The sequence below is a fragment of the Dermacentor silvarum genome, chromosome 3, assembly GCF_013339745.2.
Source record: "Dermacentor silvarum isolate Dsil-2018 chromosome 3, BIME_Dsil_1.4, whole genome shotgun sequence".
In the NCBI taxonomy this organism is placed as follows: Eukaryota; Metazoa; Arthropoda; class Arachnida; order Ixodida; family Ixodidae; genus Dermacentor; species Dermacentor silvarum.
Genome location: NC_051156.1, coordinates 216,562,847 through 216,580,919, shown reverse-complemented (window position 1 = coordinate 216,580,919; position 18,073 = coordinate 216,562,847). Strand labels below are relative to the sequence as shown.

The window sequence follows — 18,073 nt, the reverse complement described above, 5'->3', positions numbered from 1 at the left end:
GCTTCGCTGTTCGACAATCTACACGGATTGGAAAGGAGGTATAATTTTCTTTGTTGTTGGCTCTTTCACTCTCACTTTTTAGGGGATAGTTTTTCCGCGCGGACGTCATAAAATCCCGGATCCTATAGACAGCTTCGCTCTAAAAACACCCTGTGTATAGGGCTCCCATCAAGTGCCCATATGACTGCTTATTTTTGTTATGTACACGGAGCGTTGCACTCCTAACTTCCCGCACGGCAACCATTCTTTCACCAGTATGATGAGCGACATGAAACTCGACTCGAAGGCCATGTGCTCCTCCGCTGCTGCCTGCCTCTGCTGTTGCGTCTTCGCCTCACTGGCAATAAGCTTGGTGGCCTCATTTCTGATCAACATATTCTCCTCCGTGACTACGCCTGCAGACGAGTACATCAAATGGGCCGTCGTCGTTGACGCCAAGGAATGCTCCCAAGTAGCCAAGTAAGCCGGTTCTTCGTGAACTAGCGCTGGCTCACTCTCCCTGTGGTATGTGTGTTGCGTGTCCCTGTGTGCGCGTGCGTCTGTGCGTGTGTTGTGTGCGTTGCGCGTGCGTTGGGTGCGTGTGTGTGTGTGTGTGTGTGTGTGTGTGTGTGTGTGTGTGTGTGTGTGTGTGTGTGTGCGTGCGTGTGCGTGTGCGTGTGGTGTGTGTGTGTGTGTGTGTGTGTGTGTGTGTGTGTGTGTGTGCGTGCGTGCGTGCGTGCGTGCGGGCGTACGTGCACGCGCAATCCAACAATTGCTCCTGTAAGGTTCCTAAAATTTTCTCAAACTGTGATATGAAAAGTCATGCTAGCGATGCTAACTGAGAACAGAATTCTTTTCACTGTGCCTTTCTGCCTCGCTACAGGGAGATCGTAGACGATGGTGGCGCCATAGGAGACATCGCCGTCGCCGTCCTTCTGTGCATGGGAGTCACAGCTCCGCATCTCGTGGGGATCGGCGGCGGCTTCATCGCACTCTTTTATAACAAGTAAGAATCAAGCTTGGAGAGTGAACTGAGTAGTAGTTGTAGTATAGTGCGCACAGCATCAGCATAAATTTAAATTTGAAAGGAATCACTAGGGGGCGATTGTACAATACCATAGTGACACGCCCGCTTTCAATGATCATTCAAAGAAAAGGCCGATTAAATTTGCCTTTCCTCATTGGGTCCATTGTGTGAGCTCGCGGAAAGTAGCCAACGGAGCTCACGGATTTCAATGGTCATTGAAAGCGAGCGTGTGACTGCGATGCGGAACAATATCGTGATTCAGCCTCAGATGCTGATTTTAGAAACAAGGAGGAAATAATGAATGGTCACACGGCGTTATCAAATCGCACTTTATATTGTTTAGCGGCAAGAGTTCTCATTGATTTTAACGCTAGTTAGAATATCAGTGTTATGACACAACGTCACGGGCTTTCCGCGGTCGTTCTGCTGCAATGACACACCGGCGCGGTGAATGGACGTTCCGGGTTCTATTCACAATGGTGGCAGACGAATTCAGATCGGGAAGAAATGCGAAATGCCGGTGTACTGAGCTTGCATTATATTGGCATGTCCGCGGCATGCGTACCTTCTTTAGAACGAAAGCTCTACTAAGCCATGTGTCACAAGGTCATTCATCGCGTCGCAATGACCTTGAGCCGCCGGAGCGCGAGCCGCCGGAGCGCAAGTGTGGCAGGTGTGACGTCACGCCACGTGATCCGCTGCGGAGAGGCGTCGCAGCTGCGCTCGCTCGGAGCTTCGTCGCTGCGGTACAACGTGACTAGGCGAGGGTTTAACGGCTACTTCGTCGGCGCTTCGTCGCTCAGTCTCGTCATGAATGGCGCGCAGGCTGGGCCGTCTATGCGTGAGCTTCAGCGCAAGCGACAGGCTGAATCCAATCATCCAGTAGATGATCCATCTGATGGTTAGACGGCAGGCTGCGAAATCTCAAACAGTCAAAGTTGGCTGCTGAAACACCGGAGCAAAGGGAGGCCGGATTATCACGTTATAGATAAGCTTGCCAAGCGCAGAAGCGTGCATTAATGAAACACTGTGTGCATAGTATTTGCAAAACCAAGCCAAAAAGACCTTTCGCTCGTGATAGCTAGGTTTACAAAGTTCAACCTCAGCCATTTTTTTTACCTGCAGGACTTCTCAGCAAGTCTACACGTTAAACGCTCTCGGCAGATCGCCTTCTGCAGCCAAACCGGACATGTTTTCTTCTGAACCAACTCTCTACAAATATGGTGAGTGAATAATAGCGACATCAAAACAGTAATTCGTTATTTGCTGAAACGGGGACGATGCAGTCACGTTCTGGCGGCGACACATTGACTGACAGGTTGATGAGGCACGAAAATACCTTATTGAAGTCTGTTGACCACGGAAATCACTGTGCGATTGCGCATGCCTGTTGGCCATGACTGATAGACAAACACATATTTAGAGTGACTAATTGATATGGCATGAATGATGGGGCGAGTGAGTGAGTAAGCAATTATAAGACTGTTGAGTTGATCATTTCGTTCATCTTCGCCGTAAGTCGTAGACCAGTAATTAAACACTCCATCGTCGTCATCATCATCTCATCATCAGTTTATGCTAGGTTCACTGCAGGAGGAAGGCCTCTCCCAGCGATCACCAATCATCATGTCTTGCGTCAGTTCATTCCATGCGGCGGCACAAAAAAAAAAATGTCGCAGTTTCGCCCGAAAGGTGAAGCATCGATTGCGATAGCAAATTAGTAGAGAGCTATTCGGAGTAGGGATAGTAGTTTATTGGCTGCATAACTTGAACACATTGGCTTACTAACTGAATTAACAATCGTGGTGTCAGCGCGCACAAGCAAACATGAATAGATCACACCGAATGACCGCAGCCAACGACTGTCAAAACGCTGGCAGCAAGCGCAGGTTCGCGCGGTATATCGCTTTAACGGAAACTGAGCGGCGAATGCACAGCGCATACAAAGGTCAGAGCCATGTGGAGATAAGAGACGGTGCGGGCGACCGGCACCGCCGGCCAAAGGCCAGAGGAGAAGTTGTTGGCAGAGGAGAAGCTGCCCCCCCCCCCCTCCCCTCCTCTTCCCGTTTCTTGCTTTCGCGTGGGAGATTGAGTGGCAAGATACGCATTTGGTGCCGGAGCACAGCGCCGCCCCGCCTCCCTCCCTCCCATACCCCCGCGGCCTTTCGCGCGACGGTCGCGTTTGCTTTCCACCGTGCGTTCGCTCTCCGTGATAGCGCGCGGGGAGTTCGCCCTCCCTGATAGCGCGTGTCCCCCGCGCGCTTTCGCTCGCGCATACGACGCGCGGCGACGATTTTATCGCCCTTGGAATCTATACGGAACCTCAATGCGACGGCGACGCCACCGGCAGAAATCCGGTTGAAGTGTCCATATTGCAATAATTTCTTGATTTCACGTAGTCATCTGCAACTGCTCGGTAGCATGCCTCTCCCCTTGGCACCCGCTCTGTAACTCTAATGGACCACAGTTTACCGGCTTTGCTCGTTACGTACCCTGCATAACTCCTTTCTATTTACAGTGAAGCTGTTTATGGCTAGACTTCTGTGCATTGTTGGTGTGCGTGTGCAAAAATGTGAGCCGATCCTGGTGATACTGCAGAAACGGCCTAAGTGCAATGGCACATAGCGCTGTGGACTCCGGGTGGTATATATGCTCCGGGACCTGTTACGCCTTATCACACCTGGGACCCAAAGAGCTCCCAGGAACAAGGGTAACAACAGTGGTTTTTAGAAAAATGTTTGTTGCATTCTTTTTCAAAAATATCCAATCGGAGTGGGCTAAGATCCGATCGTTTTCCAACGATCAGATCTTAGCCAAAAAGTAGAGTGTACTACATTGGGGGAGTGGGTCCAGCGGACGCCTTGTCAAGCGCCGAGGGTGATGCAGAAAACGTCCAATAAACGTTGGATCCGGCTGTTTCGGCAGCGCTCATTGGCTGAGGCGAGCTCACGGGCTGAGTAGCTGTCGTCTGCTCGACGCACCGTCGTTGCTGCGCCGCTTGCATCGTTGCCCTCGCCAATTCTCCATTTTGTTGACCACACGTGGGGAATAAAATAACTGTTTCCGCCACCTAGTATGAAACCAGATGCAGCAAAGCGAAACGCCTGTCAAAGCTCTACGCAGCTGCAGTAGGATCTCCGACGCGACAAGCGTCCGGCCGGCGCACAGGGCCGCTCATTTAGGAGAAAGCGACGGTGGCGCCTCCAACTTTTCAATAAAGAAAGCCACAGCGGGATCCCGCGTTGGACCCACTGCCCCAATCTAGTACACTCTACCAAAAGACAGACCCGCGTCGGCCATGCCTACGTTCCCACCGCCCTCTCTTTGTCGTCGTTCCAACCGCTAACCTGCCTAGTTTCCTGTCCCTCTCCCGGGGCGGCGGCACCTTCGCAATTTCACTTCTCTCGTCGTAATGGGGAGGCCGCGCGTAGTGTGAACTCCCGGTGACGATTTCATTCTCGTCTCTGTTCCTGCCGTCGCTCTTTGTAGGCGCGTTTCTGCTCGGGAGTCCGGACTTTACGCGACCTCCCCATTCTGCGTCACCTCTGTGTCGTGTGCTAAACAGCTTCGCTGGTCAGCCACCTTCCAGAGTGGAATGGTTCATGATTTTTTTCCTCTTATTTCAAGTAGAATCAGCTGTGTTGACATTTACTGGCACTATAATATTTGTCCAAGTGACATGCGTTTTTTTGAGGAACTCTGCATACAACTGATCAGGAGTTCTCATTGAGCGCGAAAGTGGGGGCGTTAGTCAGCTGTCCCAACGGATAACTAAAGTCAGTGTACTCCATTAAAGTGACAGGGCAGTCAAGTAGAGTTTGAGTAACTTTGTTGCATGCCGTTGGAATACGCTGTTACCAGCAGCGCGAAGTATGCGACAGACAGAAAGAGGATGCTGAAATAAAAGAAGAAAACAGACTAGGCTGTAGTCTGTCTTGCTTGACGCCTTACTTTACGTTATTTTTTTTATCCTATGGGCTGCAAGTAATTCATATGACCAGTACTAACCTGATAATGATTTGTAAGTTGTATCTGTCGCTGTCCTCAACCTTCGCATGAACCATCTCTGGGACCAACTCTTTTATTCGGCGAAAGCATACACCTAAAACAAAACAAATAGACAGACGTCAATTAGGCTTGAAAGAGCGGTGCAAATATACCTTACTTGCAGCTAGCACCATTGCCTGCAAGTCTAATATGTTGTTAGTTGTCGGTTATCAGTTCATGCCGGTGTACTGAGCGTGCATTATATTGGCATGTCCGCGCCATGTGTACCTTTTTTAGAGCGAAAGCTCTACTACGCCATGTCTCGCAAGGTCATTCATCGCGTCGCAATGACCTTGAGACATTCGAAGGCGCTAGCCAGCTTTGACATCGGCCATGTTTTGGGCTTTCCATATTATTTACACGTTGATAAAGCAGCTGCATGGAGAGACGACGTGACAGATGCCTCTTAACACATCTCGCTCACGTTCTACACCCACTATACCCCCTCGCTAGTGCTTTTCTTGAGCGACCCTCGGCAACTCTGTCGTACGCTCTCTGAGACATCTGGTGGTGTCCGCGGAACTTAATAAATCCTCAGTACGGGTAAACACTACCATCAGTGTTCGCATAATTGATAGCTTCAGCTGTGTTCATACGATTACCTTCTGCTCCCTTTCGAAATTCATAAACGGTTAGCATGACAAAATGTCAGGTGTGTCTTGGCTGAAAAGTTTGTACTAATACCGGTTGTAAAATATTGTTCATATCTCTCTCGACAGAATCCCTGGTGAAGTGTATTCAAAGGGTATGAATACATGTACACTTAATCATTCAAGAGGAGGGCAAAAGGCAGCATGCCTAACTGGGTCCATCCCGCTTAAATGAGTCATAGCATTTGACAATCAGCATGCAACGGCACTTCAAACGGAGCGAACATAATCTTATGCGATCTTCATATTGAACATTTACAACGACGTTGATTCAGAATCATCGTGCAGCGGCACTTATGCTAAATACCTTTACTATTTCCCTTTAAGCAGTAGCCACTCTGCAGCCCTCTGTTGGTTTTCCTGTGAGCTCAGACTGACAAAAAGTCATGCAAATGGGATTACTTTCGTGTGGCTTTAATATGCCGGCGATGATCATCCCTGCCACAGGCGCCACGGCCTCCATCGTCCCGGGTGCCTTGGACGGCTACGAGAGAATCCACAAGGAATTAGGCATTCTTGAGTGGTACCGGCTTTTCGACCCGGCGATACGCTTGGCCAGGGAGGGCTTCACCATTGGGCCCCACTTGGGACGGTCATTGGAGAGACACAGCGCCAAAATCGAAGCCAACGCCGACCTTAAGTGGGTTTTTACTTAGTTACTTTTTTTAACAGAACGCTATTTTATGCGTTGACGCACAAATGTAACTGGAACATCCATGTATTTCATTCCGCACATTGGAAAATGTCTCGAAACTGATGTCATCCTTGAAGTTAATTTCAAGCGGATGCGTCTTGCAAGCTCATCGGCTGAAATTCATAAATTGCAGTATGTGCCGTAAATTAATTTAGAAGTAAATTAGTGATCTTTTGTTAATTAGTTGAATATGTGTTTCGGTTTCTCGTGCTTGTAATGTCCGCCTCTTCGGATAATGCAGCTCAAGGACAGGAATTATGCTATCTGCCATAGGCGATTTTTAAAAATTCCATAAAGCTTAAATATGATCACCTTGTATACAAAAGCGATATGAAGATGCACAAAACGATGAAAAGAAGTACAGTCAACCACGAATTTGACGGAGCGCAAGATCTGAGCAAAGCTGAATATCTGCGCAGCCACACAAATCAGCCTAGTATTCGCATTTACAACCTCTACCATCATATGTGAACAACATTGTGATGTTCGGTTTTACTGACTACTGTTACAGACGGCTCGAAAATTGAACGTTTTCTGAGATCCCGTGGTCCGTAAACTATTGTGGTTGACTGTACGTCTTCGGCGAGTGGTCTCTATTCACACGGACATCGCAGGACGCGATTCTGGAACACGGCGACCAACACCGTGCTGAAGAACGGAGAACAGCTGGTGCAAGGCGCATTGGGGGACACGCTTAGCGACCTGGCAATTCATGGCGCCCAGTACCTGTACGAGGGAGAGTTGTCCAAAGACATAATCGATAGCGTCAAGGATGGCGGTAGGTAACGCAGCGGGGTGACATGTTCATTTTTTTTAAGCTCGCTATCAGCACCACAAGGCTGGTACCTCCATCAACACACTGACAGACATTTCTATGGTTCCGTTTAACATGTATAGATCTTGCAATACCACCTAGAGGAAAACGTGACGCCACTCCTCGGAAAAATGTATTTAGTCCATCAATAAAAAGTATACTACAGAATGTCGATACACACATTTGTATGAAGTCTACGGACACCGTCGAGGCTTACGGCCGTGCGCTCATTGTCGATCATTGTCTATACATTTTCGAAAAACAAAGCTTTGCAAGTCTATGGACCAGAGATAGACAAAAAGTAGGCGTATAGAGTACTTGGCAGACTGTTTCTACTCGTATATTTTGTTCAGGCAAATGAAAGAATCAATATTTGAAGGCAGAAGGCTCTATAAAATTGGGTTGATATTTCCAGAGCTTTAAAGATATGACAGGACGAACGCTGGAATACGACACGTTGTATAAATTCATTTGGAAAAGGGACCATCTAGGCTAGTTTGATACCTAAAATAACAGTAAATAGCGGCTACAATGCATATCAGAAATGCATATCTCTTAGTGCCTAATTAGTTCTGTCCTCGGAAGCTCGTAATCTTGGATATTTCCTGCGCGTTAAAGATATGACAGGAAGAGCGCTGGATTAGGAAGCTCAGTAGTTAATGCAGAAAGCTGTAGGCTAGATGTAAACATTGTGTTTCAAATTTACCCTCCAGCCAGTCAGAAACTTTATGTTTCAGGTAGCCAAATTTCCTGCATTAAATATTCCTGCCATGACCCATAAAGATGTAACCGTATTTTAATAATCGCAGCAGACTAGGCGCCAAATTTTCACGCACGCATTTGCAACGCAGGTGGAACGATGAGCGCAGATGACTTGTCCGGTTACTCGTCCAAGTGGATGGACGCGATCAGCGTGAACCTCACCAACGGCCTGGTGTTCCACTCGGCGCCCATCCCCGGCAGTGGAACCCTGTTGGGTGCGGCCGTGGCACAGATATCTCTCGAGTAAGGGAGTCTGTATAGGAATTCGCAGCTAAAAATAAAAGCAACAGTAGTGCAAACAGCCGTATAGAGTAGCAGTATTCGCATAAATCGGCCAAAAGCACACTATGCAGCTCGCAGTTCAAATGCGTACCTTTTCCATCGTTTCGTCTAACGACATTCAACCTCCTCCTCGTTCTTCCCCGGTATGCTGTGACTGACGATGTGTGTGGTGTGTTATGTGCTCTCTCTCTCTCCTCCCCATCTTTCATTCCCCCCCATGCCGCTTCCATGTGTAGGGTGGCAAACCGGTTGTGCTGAACTGGTTAACCTCCCTGCCTGTCCTTCTCCACTCTTTCCTTGCTTCCTCATATTCCAAATGACACGGCATGTAACTGTCATCAGCAGAGCATTCATAACGCGAACGAGCTGCTTTTCCGAAACGCATTTCTATCGCCTGAAATGGTCACGGACATTAGTTTCATATATCGCAGTCGAGCGGGGGGGGGGGGGGGGGGGGGGCGGATGCACAGCTGACGGTCCACTTCAAGCTAGATTCTCATTCCCGTATGTTAACAGTTGCAGGGGTGAATCGAATGTAAACGTGGCATTTCTACTGAAGTTGACTGCTCCTGAAAATTCACTTCGCAGAAGTGACCGGCTGAATGAGATATCATTTCCTAAAGTGTGGGACGAAATACATGGGCGTTCCAGTTACTTTTGTGCTTCAATGTATAAAACAGCATTTTGGTAAAAAAGTAAGTCGAACAGTGCATTTTTACGGCGACTTTGATGGCCCCTATCTCCAAACTGGTGTTATTCTGGAAATTCATTCCAAGTGGATGCGCCTGACAAGCTCATCAGCTACAATTCGTAAATAACTATGTGCCGTAAGGTAATTAACTAAGAAGTTAATTAGTGAATTTTTGTTAATAGGTTGAATATGTGTGTCGATTTCGCGCGTATGCTTTACTAAGCCTTCCCATCTCTCTGCTTGCTTTTACCACGTGACCGGCTTCCGACACTTCCCGTGTATATATATATATATATATATATATACATATATATTCACTTTCACACACCTAATGCGAATTAACGCTTTCAAAGGCAAGCATTGCGTTGGTGCCTGATATTAAACAAAATGCACACCGCAATGTGCCGCCTCTGTGTTAAGTCTTACTCCAAACGATTATCTAAGTTAATTGAGCCAGAGAAGCCGCTTATAGCTGGCTTCCTCATTACGCAATATAAGGTGCCAGTGCCCATCCTATGTGTTTCTTTACTCCGTCCCAATTTCATTTGTGTTTATTAAGTATGCTAACCAACGCAAACCGATGTTGTCACACACCAGACTACGAGCTTTGTCACTCATTGATAAACAAGTGTATTCATGAGAGATGTTACTTTTAAATGAAGATGCTGTTTTCATTCATGTCCGCTGAGGTTGATCGACGACGCGAATGGGAGTCGGAGTTGCGGTTGTACGATAACTGGCAGTGCTTTTTTTTTTCCCCTTTGTTCTTAAGCTACGCCATCTTCTTCGATCCAGAGGCTTCCAGCCTTGTACAGATGTCCGGCGGGGACCTACACAGGTAACCATGAGCTCCCACCCTTTCGCAGCCTCTTTGCTGTGAAAACACTCCTCTAATGTCCGTGTAATAACGCGAGTAATAATACAGCACGAGGAGCAGCTTCAAAATGCGGGCAGAAAATTGTGATGTGATGATGCCAGGTCATTTCAACGCGAGTAATAACGATGTTTCAATGCCAAGTCATCGCTTTAACATATAGCATTCACTCCCTCGCATGACGATTTGTGCTATAGTATCCCCCTGTCTCTACAAGCCCGTGTATTTTCTTGTATAGGCTCGTCGAGACGCTGAAGTTCGCGTACGCCAGGAGAGCAGATTTCGGGGATGAAGAAGAGTCACGAAATGTAAGCGCATGCAAGCTCAGTGTCACTTACCCCAATCCAGTCTAAGATATGCGACATCTACGCGCTTTATGCTGAGCCGCAGATATCTTTCGCGATTGTTTTATTGTGACAGTAATTCTATACGGACACTCGAAGCACGTTAACGTTGTCGCTGCAACCGTGCTGTCGAGGCTCCGACGGCGCATGCGCAGCGCGCGCGGTCTAGAGCCCCTACATGCACGTTTAGCGCGTGGATAGAAAGCTTTAGCGAGGCCCAGCCCACCGTGGCCCAGTCTTAACTTCGACCATCTGGGTTTCTTTAAAAATGCACCCAGAGCCACGGTGCACTCGAGTTTCCGCATTCCGTTCCCACCTGAACGCGACCGCCGCGGCTAGCAATTGAATAAGCGATCTCGCGCTTAGCAGCACAACGCCTTGGCCGCTTCGCCACCACAGTATGTATTCTAACAATCACGGAATAATGTTTTTTTTTAACAATCACGGAATAATGTTCAACGCATACCGTATGCTTTCGTATCGCTCAAATTTCACATCGAAATTGTGTTTCTTGATCAGAATTCGTTCATGAAATAATTATACTTTGCATCGCGCTAAGTCGAGTCCTTCCGGGGTTCTCGTGAGATTTCAGGCAGCGAAAGCAGTTCATTTCTCTTAAACCGGGCAACTTCTGCCGTAACATAGTGATTTTTGAATGATGCGCAAAAGGGAAAAGGAAGCTCCCGCAAAATATTTCGAAATTTGAACGAAAAAAATGTCGCAGTTTCGCCCGAAAGGCGAAGCATCGATTGCGATAGCAAATTAGTAGAGCACTATTCGGAGTAGGGATGGTAGTTTTATCGGCTGCATAAACTTGGACACATTGGCTTACTAACTGAATTTACAATCGTGGTGTCAGCGCGCACAAGCAAACATGAATAGATCACACTGAATGACCGCAGCCAACGACTGTCAAAACGCTGGCAGCAAGCGCAAGTTCGCGCGGTCTATCGCTTTAACGGAAACTGAGCGGCAAATGCACAGCCCATACAAAGGTCAGAGCCGTGTGGAGATAAGAGACAGTGCGGGCGACCGCCGGGCAGAGAAGTTGTTGGCAGAGGAGAAGCTGCCCCCCCCCCCCCTCCCCCCCTTTTCCCCGTTTCTTGCTTTCGCGTGGGAGATTGAGTGGCAAGATACGCCTTTGGCGCCGGAGCACGGCGCCGCCCCGCCTCCCTCCCTCCCATACCCCAACGGCCTTTCGCGGGACGGTCGCGTTTGCTTTCCGCCGTGCGTTCGCCCTCCGTGATAGCGCGCGTCCCCCGCGCGCTTTCGCTCGCGCATACGGCGCGCGGCGACGATTTTATCGCCCTTGGAATCTATACGGAACCTCACGGCGACGGCGACGCCGACGGCAGAAATTCGGTTGAAGTGTCCATATAATTGCTATCGCAATAAACAAAGGATTAGTAAGCGGAAAGTCTTTTAGCGCTTTATGTCAGTGTATTTTTCCGGCATCGGAGAGCCAACGGCCGCCGCCAGAAATCGAACCCACAACCGCGATCCCAGAGCTCGACGCATTGCCTTATGCTGCAACCAGGACTAAGAGCCAGAGCATGAGAGAAGCAGAAGTATGTCCTTCGCATTTATTGCCGGTGATAACTTCTCTATTTCTTTTCATCTTTTGCAGAGCGAAAAAGTGATCTTCAAAGAAATAATTGACAAAATTAATAAGACGCTGAACAGCCATCACCCATTGGAGGACGCCGAGGGCTACGGCCTGAAGCACGTTTTCGCCCAAGACTACGGCGGCGCCCACCTATGCATTATCGCTCCCAACGGCGATGCCTTCTCGATCACCTCCAGCCTCAACAACGAGTGCGTGAACCATTTCATGTGCTTGTAGAGCCTAGATGGTATAGTGGCACATACCCACTCTGAGGGATTGGCCAAGAACCGGGTAGACCCCATCCTATGAAACAAGGACTTCGTATAGTCTTCATTTAAACCACGACCGGTGCCGCCATTAGTTCAGCAAATGTGCAACGCAGAAAAACTCCCTTGCAAGTTAGTGAAATGGTATAACAGCACGAAACACAGTTCCAGTGTGCTTTCGGCGCGTCGTAGCCCGGCTGGCGTCGGGGTGTCTTATTTCACATAGTGACCCAATTCATCATCACCCAATTTGATGTGCACTGCAGGAAGAAGCTTGGTATCTCCCAGCGATTTCCAACCATTCCTGTCCTGCGTCAGCAGGCACCAACCGCTTGCAAATTTCTTAGGCTCACCCCAAACCTGAGATGCGTATACCTCGCGGTATCGGTTATGAGGGGACAATTAAGAGGAAAATTAAGCAGGTATAGTAAATTACACATCTAGGATACCGTAAACAGTCAGTCTACCTTGCTGCAAACGGAATCTTGGTATGCCAGAAAGTACACATTAACGAAACACTAGATTTAAGGTTCAGCGCGCGCTTCTTGGGTCGTAATGTGATTTGCACAGCGTCTGCTCGGTACTACTTGATAGTTTATCAGTAAACGAAGATAATTGCGCTCTATTGAACGTGAAGACTCAACCTAATGATCTTCAAGGGCCTTTTCTGAATAAGAACGGTCGGAACACGCAACTTTACTTTGAAATTCGGTATGGTAGTAGAGAGGTTTAGCTTGTGTTGCTGCTGTGTTGCTGCCGTAAATTTACACCAGCAGCGAAGTAGAATACACTTGGTTACTGCAATATTAGCTGTTTTTGTCTGTTTGATCTTTGCGCCATGCAGACCACTCACGTTTACGCCTCCGTCCCAACGTCCGGTCCGCCTGCGTTTACCCGATTACCGGACAAGTTAAACCTCTCTAATGGTAACAAACCGGAACGGCGTTTCGGGTGCGCAGCTTAGAGGAAACTTCACTCTTCATGTTCTTTCCGCCATATAAATGCAAATTCGTGGTGCTTGTTGGCGTCTATTAAACTGGTATAACCACATACAACTTGTTTAAGCCGGGATTATGTGTATAACGCCGTCATCACGTAGGTGCAAAGTAGGACGCACCGGCCGGAGTCGGTCGAGGCGCCGCGCCATACAAACGGCTGGTTGTGCTTTTCAGTAAGAGTGCAGCTCAGGTACCCTTTCCTGCGCCGAGCGTCGATGTTGGCGTCGTCACTTGTAACCGAGCGAACGCGGAGCGCCGCAGGGGATGAAAGACGCGAGGAGGAAAGCGGAGAGGACGGTGCAGCGAAACCACGAGGCGGAAAGTGGAGAAGGGTATGGCGAAAGCGTGAGAAGCAAAGAGTATTGAGGCGACGATAGCTACGAGATGGCGCCAGAGTAACGCGCGTCGTCTCGGAGGTCTCGGCAGCGGCTGCTGTGAATCTCGCCCACGCGTCACCCACGCGCTAGCCCCACGCGCTGCCTCTCGCGATCTCCAGATTAGTGAGGCAGTCCCGTCACACTTCGCTCCGTTTGAAACGTGTTGCATGGGACAGATTGTCCGTGCCAGTCAATATATCGCGAAATAAAAACACGTATAGAGCTGCGCTCAAATTTCGCATTAGGGAGTATCGTAATCGGTGGTGAATTTTTCGGCGTTGCCGTTTTATAACCATCTCATCTCACTCGCAGGTTCGGCAGCATGTTCACGACTTCATCGGGTCTGCTGCTAAACAACTATATGGACGCGTTTGTCAAGCAAGCCAGCAACGGCGCTCCGACGGCCAATCTTCTCGGCCCGTCCAAGGCACCCATGACATCGCTGGCGCCTGTAATTATCACCAAAATGTCATCAATATCACCGCTACATTCGCTATTTGGCGGTACAGGCGGCATGGCGGGATTGTCTGCCGTCGCCCAGGTGAGGCTGTGCAATCTTCCCTTTTCTTGTATTTTGACGGCGCAGAAGTGGCAGCAAACAGAGTTGCACAAGGACCTACGATTAGCTTCCGTGTGGTGTTTATTTCACGTACGAGTACAATTTACGCCCTTTAGTTATAGTGTATGCATTTGTGTATGTGATCCGTTTTTGCCCGTTCTGTTGAGTCATTCGGCAAGGAAATGAATTGCAAACATTGAGTGGCAGGTAAATTTAACTGGCTACATACACATTGTGGCTCCATTTAACTTCAGTGTGCAGAGCATTGCAGCACACGACCACTTGACTGAAGACATTGCCATGTGTGACGGAATCTTCGACGTGCCGTGTTCTGTCAGTAATGATGAAGGAATAGTTTTACAGCGTAAGCTGTTACGGGCTCATTCTAATAGCCGTTTCGGTTCGCGTTGTCCGCCGCCGTCGCGTAACCGCTATCGCCCGAAATGCGAAAAAAAAGTACATCGTCTCCGCCGGGATCGAACCCAGGCCCGCTGCGTGGGAGTCGGATACTTCACCACTGAGCCACGCAAGCGCTTGCTGTCAGCGTCAGAAAAAGGCCCTAGAAACGCGCTCTAGGCAGGCGCGCAGGCGCAGACGACCCGAGCCTCCGCCAGTATGGTGGCGCCATCTAGTTAAAGCGCCCGAAAAAGCCCCATGCACAGGCGCAGACGACGAGATGCGATTCAGACGAGGCGAGCAATAAACGTGATCCCGATGCGACATCTGCGTCACGTATTCTGGGTACCTCTTCAGTACACGTTATGGCGTCTCCTCGCAAGGCACGAACCGCTGCTGAAGAAGCGGATCGTAGAGCTACGTGCGCGGCATCCAAGCATCATCGGGCTCAGCAGACTGCTGTGCAGAGAGCATTACAAACCGCAGCTCGCCGTCGACGCCGGGCGGACAGTTGAGATCGCTCTCGTCAAAACGAAGCGAAGAGACTTTGCAGCGAAGACCCTGTTGTGCGTGGTGCCGAAATTGCTACTCTTAAGCCGCTCGCTCCACCAGCTTACGCTGTGACTGTGCTGAGTGTGCCGCGCAGGCCTGTGACTTTTTTTCTTTCTCGTAATTCTTACAGCCAATAATTAAATTGTGCATGTGCTTTGAGCTGGTATTTCAAGTCTTACTTCTAAAAAACATGTTGTGATTAACTGTATATTAAATCAAGATATAATTACTCCGTAATTGCGAGGACTCACTATAGACAATGCACCCCTGATAATTCAAGCATCTTGATTCTTTCCGGTAGAGTCTGCAGTGTCTTGCATGGAATAAAATTAGGTTATTCGTGACTAAAGTGGTTATAGTGAGATTTATACCGCAAGTTTATTACCTCATCTGGAACTAATGAAGCAGGGACCGAATTAAGAAAATATAATCCCGTAATTAGCACTTCAACGCCGTTGTCATGCGCAAAACGAACAGAAGTAGGCGAAAACGCAGCTAAGAAGTGAGTACAATAATAACAAAGGCAATAAATAAGATAGGAGGGGATCGAAAATAAACGACCTCAAACACCGAGAAACACAACGCGACACGGGAAAGATACGTTAGTTCGCTATATGCGTGCTTACTGTTAAAGTGAATTAGTGTGGCAGCCTCATTGAGTTTAACACCCTTTATTTCAACACCCTTCCACGTTATGGTTTCAAATTGCCGCAAGCGTAAATAAATTTAGGCTCTCGACACTTCTTGCGATGACCACAAAGGCACCGCGCTGTAGCCTCGGGGATTGACATAATTTCAAGATATTTTCGCCGAATCGTTTCTAAATGTCGCTCGATAACATTTCCCTATGTTGCTTTGATATTGAATTTGATTTGAACCGCTTGATTACTTTCTTCAAAGGAGTGTAAATATTTTGGTGTATTTTGTACGAACTGTCAACTTACCAGTTTTACTTCCTCGACTGACAAATTTTACAAACATGCCATGCTGCTGATCATTTCACAGCGCATTCCGTATCCCAGCAACAGCTGGCAGGTTTCAACATTTCCCATACCTGCAAGCGTAACACACATACGTTTCAAGACAGTTCTTACGAAAACCACAAAAGCACGGCTGCGCCCGCAATGACGTTTGCACTGATTACCGTGGGCCTTGATTGAACCGTCGAGACCCGCGACGTCCACGTGTGTAAACAAACGTAGGTTCTGTTGGGCTCAGAAATACCCTCATTTTTTTTCCTGCAGCTCCTCACATGCGCCACAAAGTGCGCTTATCACGACTGTGCTCTCAGCGAAGCCAGGGTACATCCAGAGCTGGCTTCTGGGCATTCCACTACGAACGTCGCTGGCAAGGACCAAAATTTCAACGCGGTAAACATAACCTTTACAGCGATTTAAGAATCACAGAAATCGTAGATGTTTTATGTTCGGTGATAGTTCAAAGATGACTTGAAAGGTATAGAGTACGCTTCTTGCTTTTGCAGACGTGTCGCTGTACCATTAGTGCTGTCTTGTAAAGCGAGGCTTGGCAAAGAAAAGTAAATTTGTCAAATCCAAGGGCCTAAGAAGCACACAATCTTGGCTGTGCAATGCGTCATAATCGTTGCCCTTTTTTTTTTCTTTTATTTACGCAGAAGAAAAAGCTCGAGTCCTTCGGCCACAAGGTGTTGGAGGAATTCATTCCCAGCACTGCCATGGGAATCATGCCAACGCGCCGAGGAACCTACCTTGCCATTAACGACACCAAGCACGGTGACGGGGGGAACATTGGTGGTTTGGAAACACCCGTTTCGGGCTAACAAACAAAGCGAAAAAAAAAAAAAGACATCTCGTTTTAAAACCAAGACATCTCCGCTTGTTTGCGCACAGGAGCTGCGTTATTGCTCCCTCCCTACCGAAAAAAAATTCCTGGCTATGGCATTCATGGCAAGCGATCTCTTTTGTAACGGATAATTCGCGCATTATCCGTTACAAACAGTCGCTTGCAATCAATGACGCGCATGGACAATGCGTCAGCTTTGAGAGACTCTCTTTTTACGACAGATTCGAAATGGCGTATATAGAGTGTCGCAGCTAATTATGTTAAGACGTTAGAAAAAAAATGTAATACACGATGCAACATACGATTATAAGACCTAGGGTGCTTGTTCATCAGACCTTTGACGACGAAACACCACATAGGCCTCGTAACGGTATCTTGCACCGTGTTTCTTTAGCATTTTTTTCCTTTAAATAGGCTGGCTAACGTTAGCTGGGACACGCGGTATAATATCTGACGACTGGAAGACGCGCTAGCGGAAATATATATATTTCCGCACGTATATATACTCGCGTTGAACAGTGTGTGGCAACTCCTTTCGACAGTGCAGACAGTGTGGGGCATTGAAGCATGGCAGGCTAAGAGCTGAGGAGCACCGTTTATCCAAAAGTTTTTCAAACGAAGCTTTCTTTGTTTCTTCCTTGGACTTTACCACTGCTGCTGCTGTCGCTGTTTTGCACGTCGCGCCGGGGGGGTGAAAGGGCGCGAGGGGCGCGTCTTTCACGGGGAGTGAACGCACGGCGGAGAACAAACGCGCGTTCTGCGCCGTGCTCCCTTAAGGGCTGCAGAAGTAGGCGTCTCTTTTCTCCTTTACAATCACCGTATATGTAGAGCAAACGCACCTTCTTCCGACGGGCGAGAAGCCGTGGGGGAGGCGACGTTTAGCTGCGGCACCAAGTGCCTATTTATATCAGAGGCTCCGGCAACAGTCACCAACGCCGCACGCATTTTGAGCGAACGCGGGCAAAACGCCGATGGCGTCGACAACAGTTCTGCGTGTTGCCGATGCTGCTGCATGTCCAAGTTTATACAGCTGATAAAGCTAATATCATTACTCCGTATATCTCTCTACAAGTTTGCTATCGCAATTGATGCTTCGCCTTTCAGGTGAAACTGCGACCACTTTTTTCATTGCCGGACGCGACCATCGAAAAGTGAGCTCTTAACAGCTTCACTGTAATAAACTTTCTTGCCGAGGCGGGATTCGAGCCCGCGTACCCCCAGTCCCAAGGCGAGCGTCGTATAACCACTATAGGTTATACAGCCACGCTTGCAGAGCATGCATTTATGCGAACCATATGATTGCGTTCGAGCGTCTTCGTCCACAGCTGGCGCGT

General features: G+C 48.4%; 1 protein-coding gene across 1 annotated transcript; it reads left to right on the top strand.

Moving 5' to 3' along the window:
* Positions 1-256: 256 nt before the first annotated feature.
* LOC119445213 (scoloptoxin SSD14-like) lies at positions 257-16,716 on the top strand. Its single transcript, XM_037709535.2, has 11 exons — positions 257-459; positions 863-985; positions 2,132-2,229; positions 6,151-6,343; positions 7,012-7,175; positions 8,063-8,216; positions 9,719-9,784; positions 10,059-10,128; positions 11,792-11,979; positions 13,724-13,952; positions 16,552-16,716. Exons 1-11 carry the CDS (start codon positions 257-259, stop codon positions 16,714-16,716), a joined length of 1,653 nt encoding a protein of 550 aa, XP_037565463.2.
* The last annotated feature ends 1,357 nt before the right edge of the window (positions 16,717-18,073 follow it).

Excerpts from the sequence above, each read along its gene's own strand:
- LOC119445213 (XM_037709535.2), top strand. The coding sequence starts at position 257 with ATGATGAGCGACATGAAACTCGACTCGAAGGCCATGTGCTCCTCCGCT. Across the intron at positions 460-862 it reads GAATGCTCCCAAGTAGCCAA|GGAGATCGTAGACGATGGTG; the intron begins GTAAGCCGGTTC and ends GCCTCGCTACAG. Across the intron at positions 6,344-7,011 it reads GAAGCCAACGCCGACCTTAA|GACGCGATTCTGGAACACGG; the intron begins GTGGGTTTTTAC and ends CGGACATCGCAG.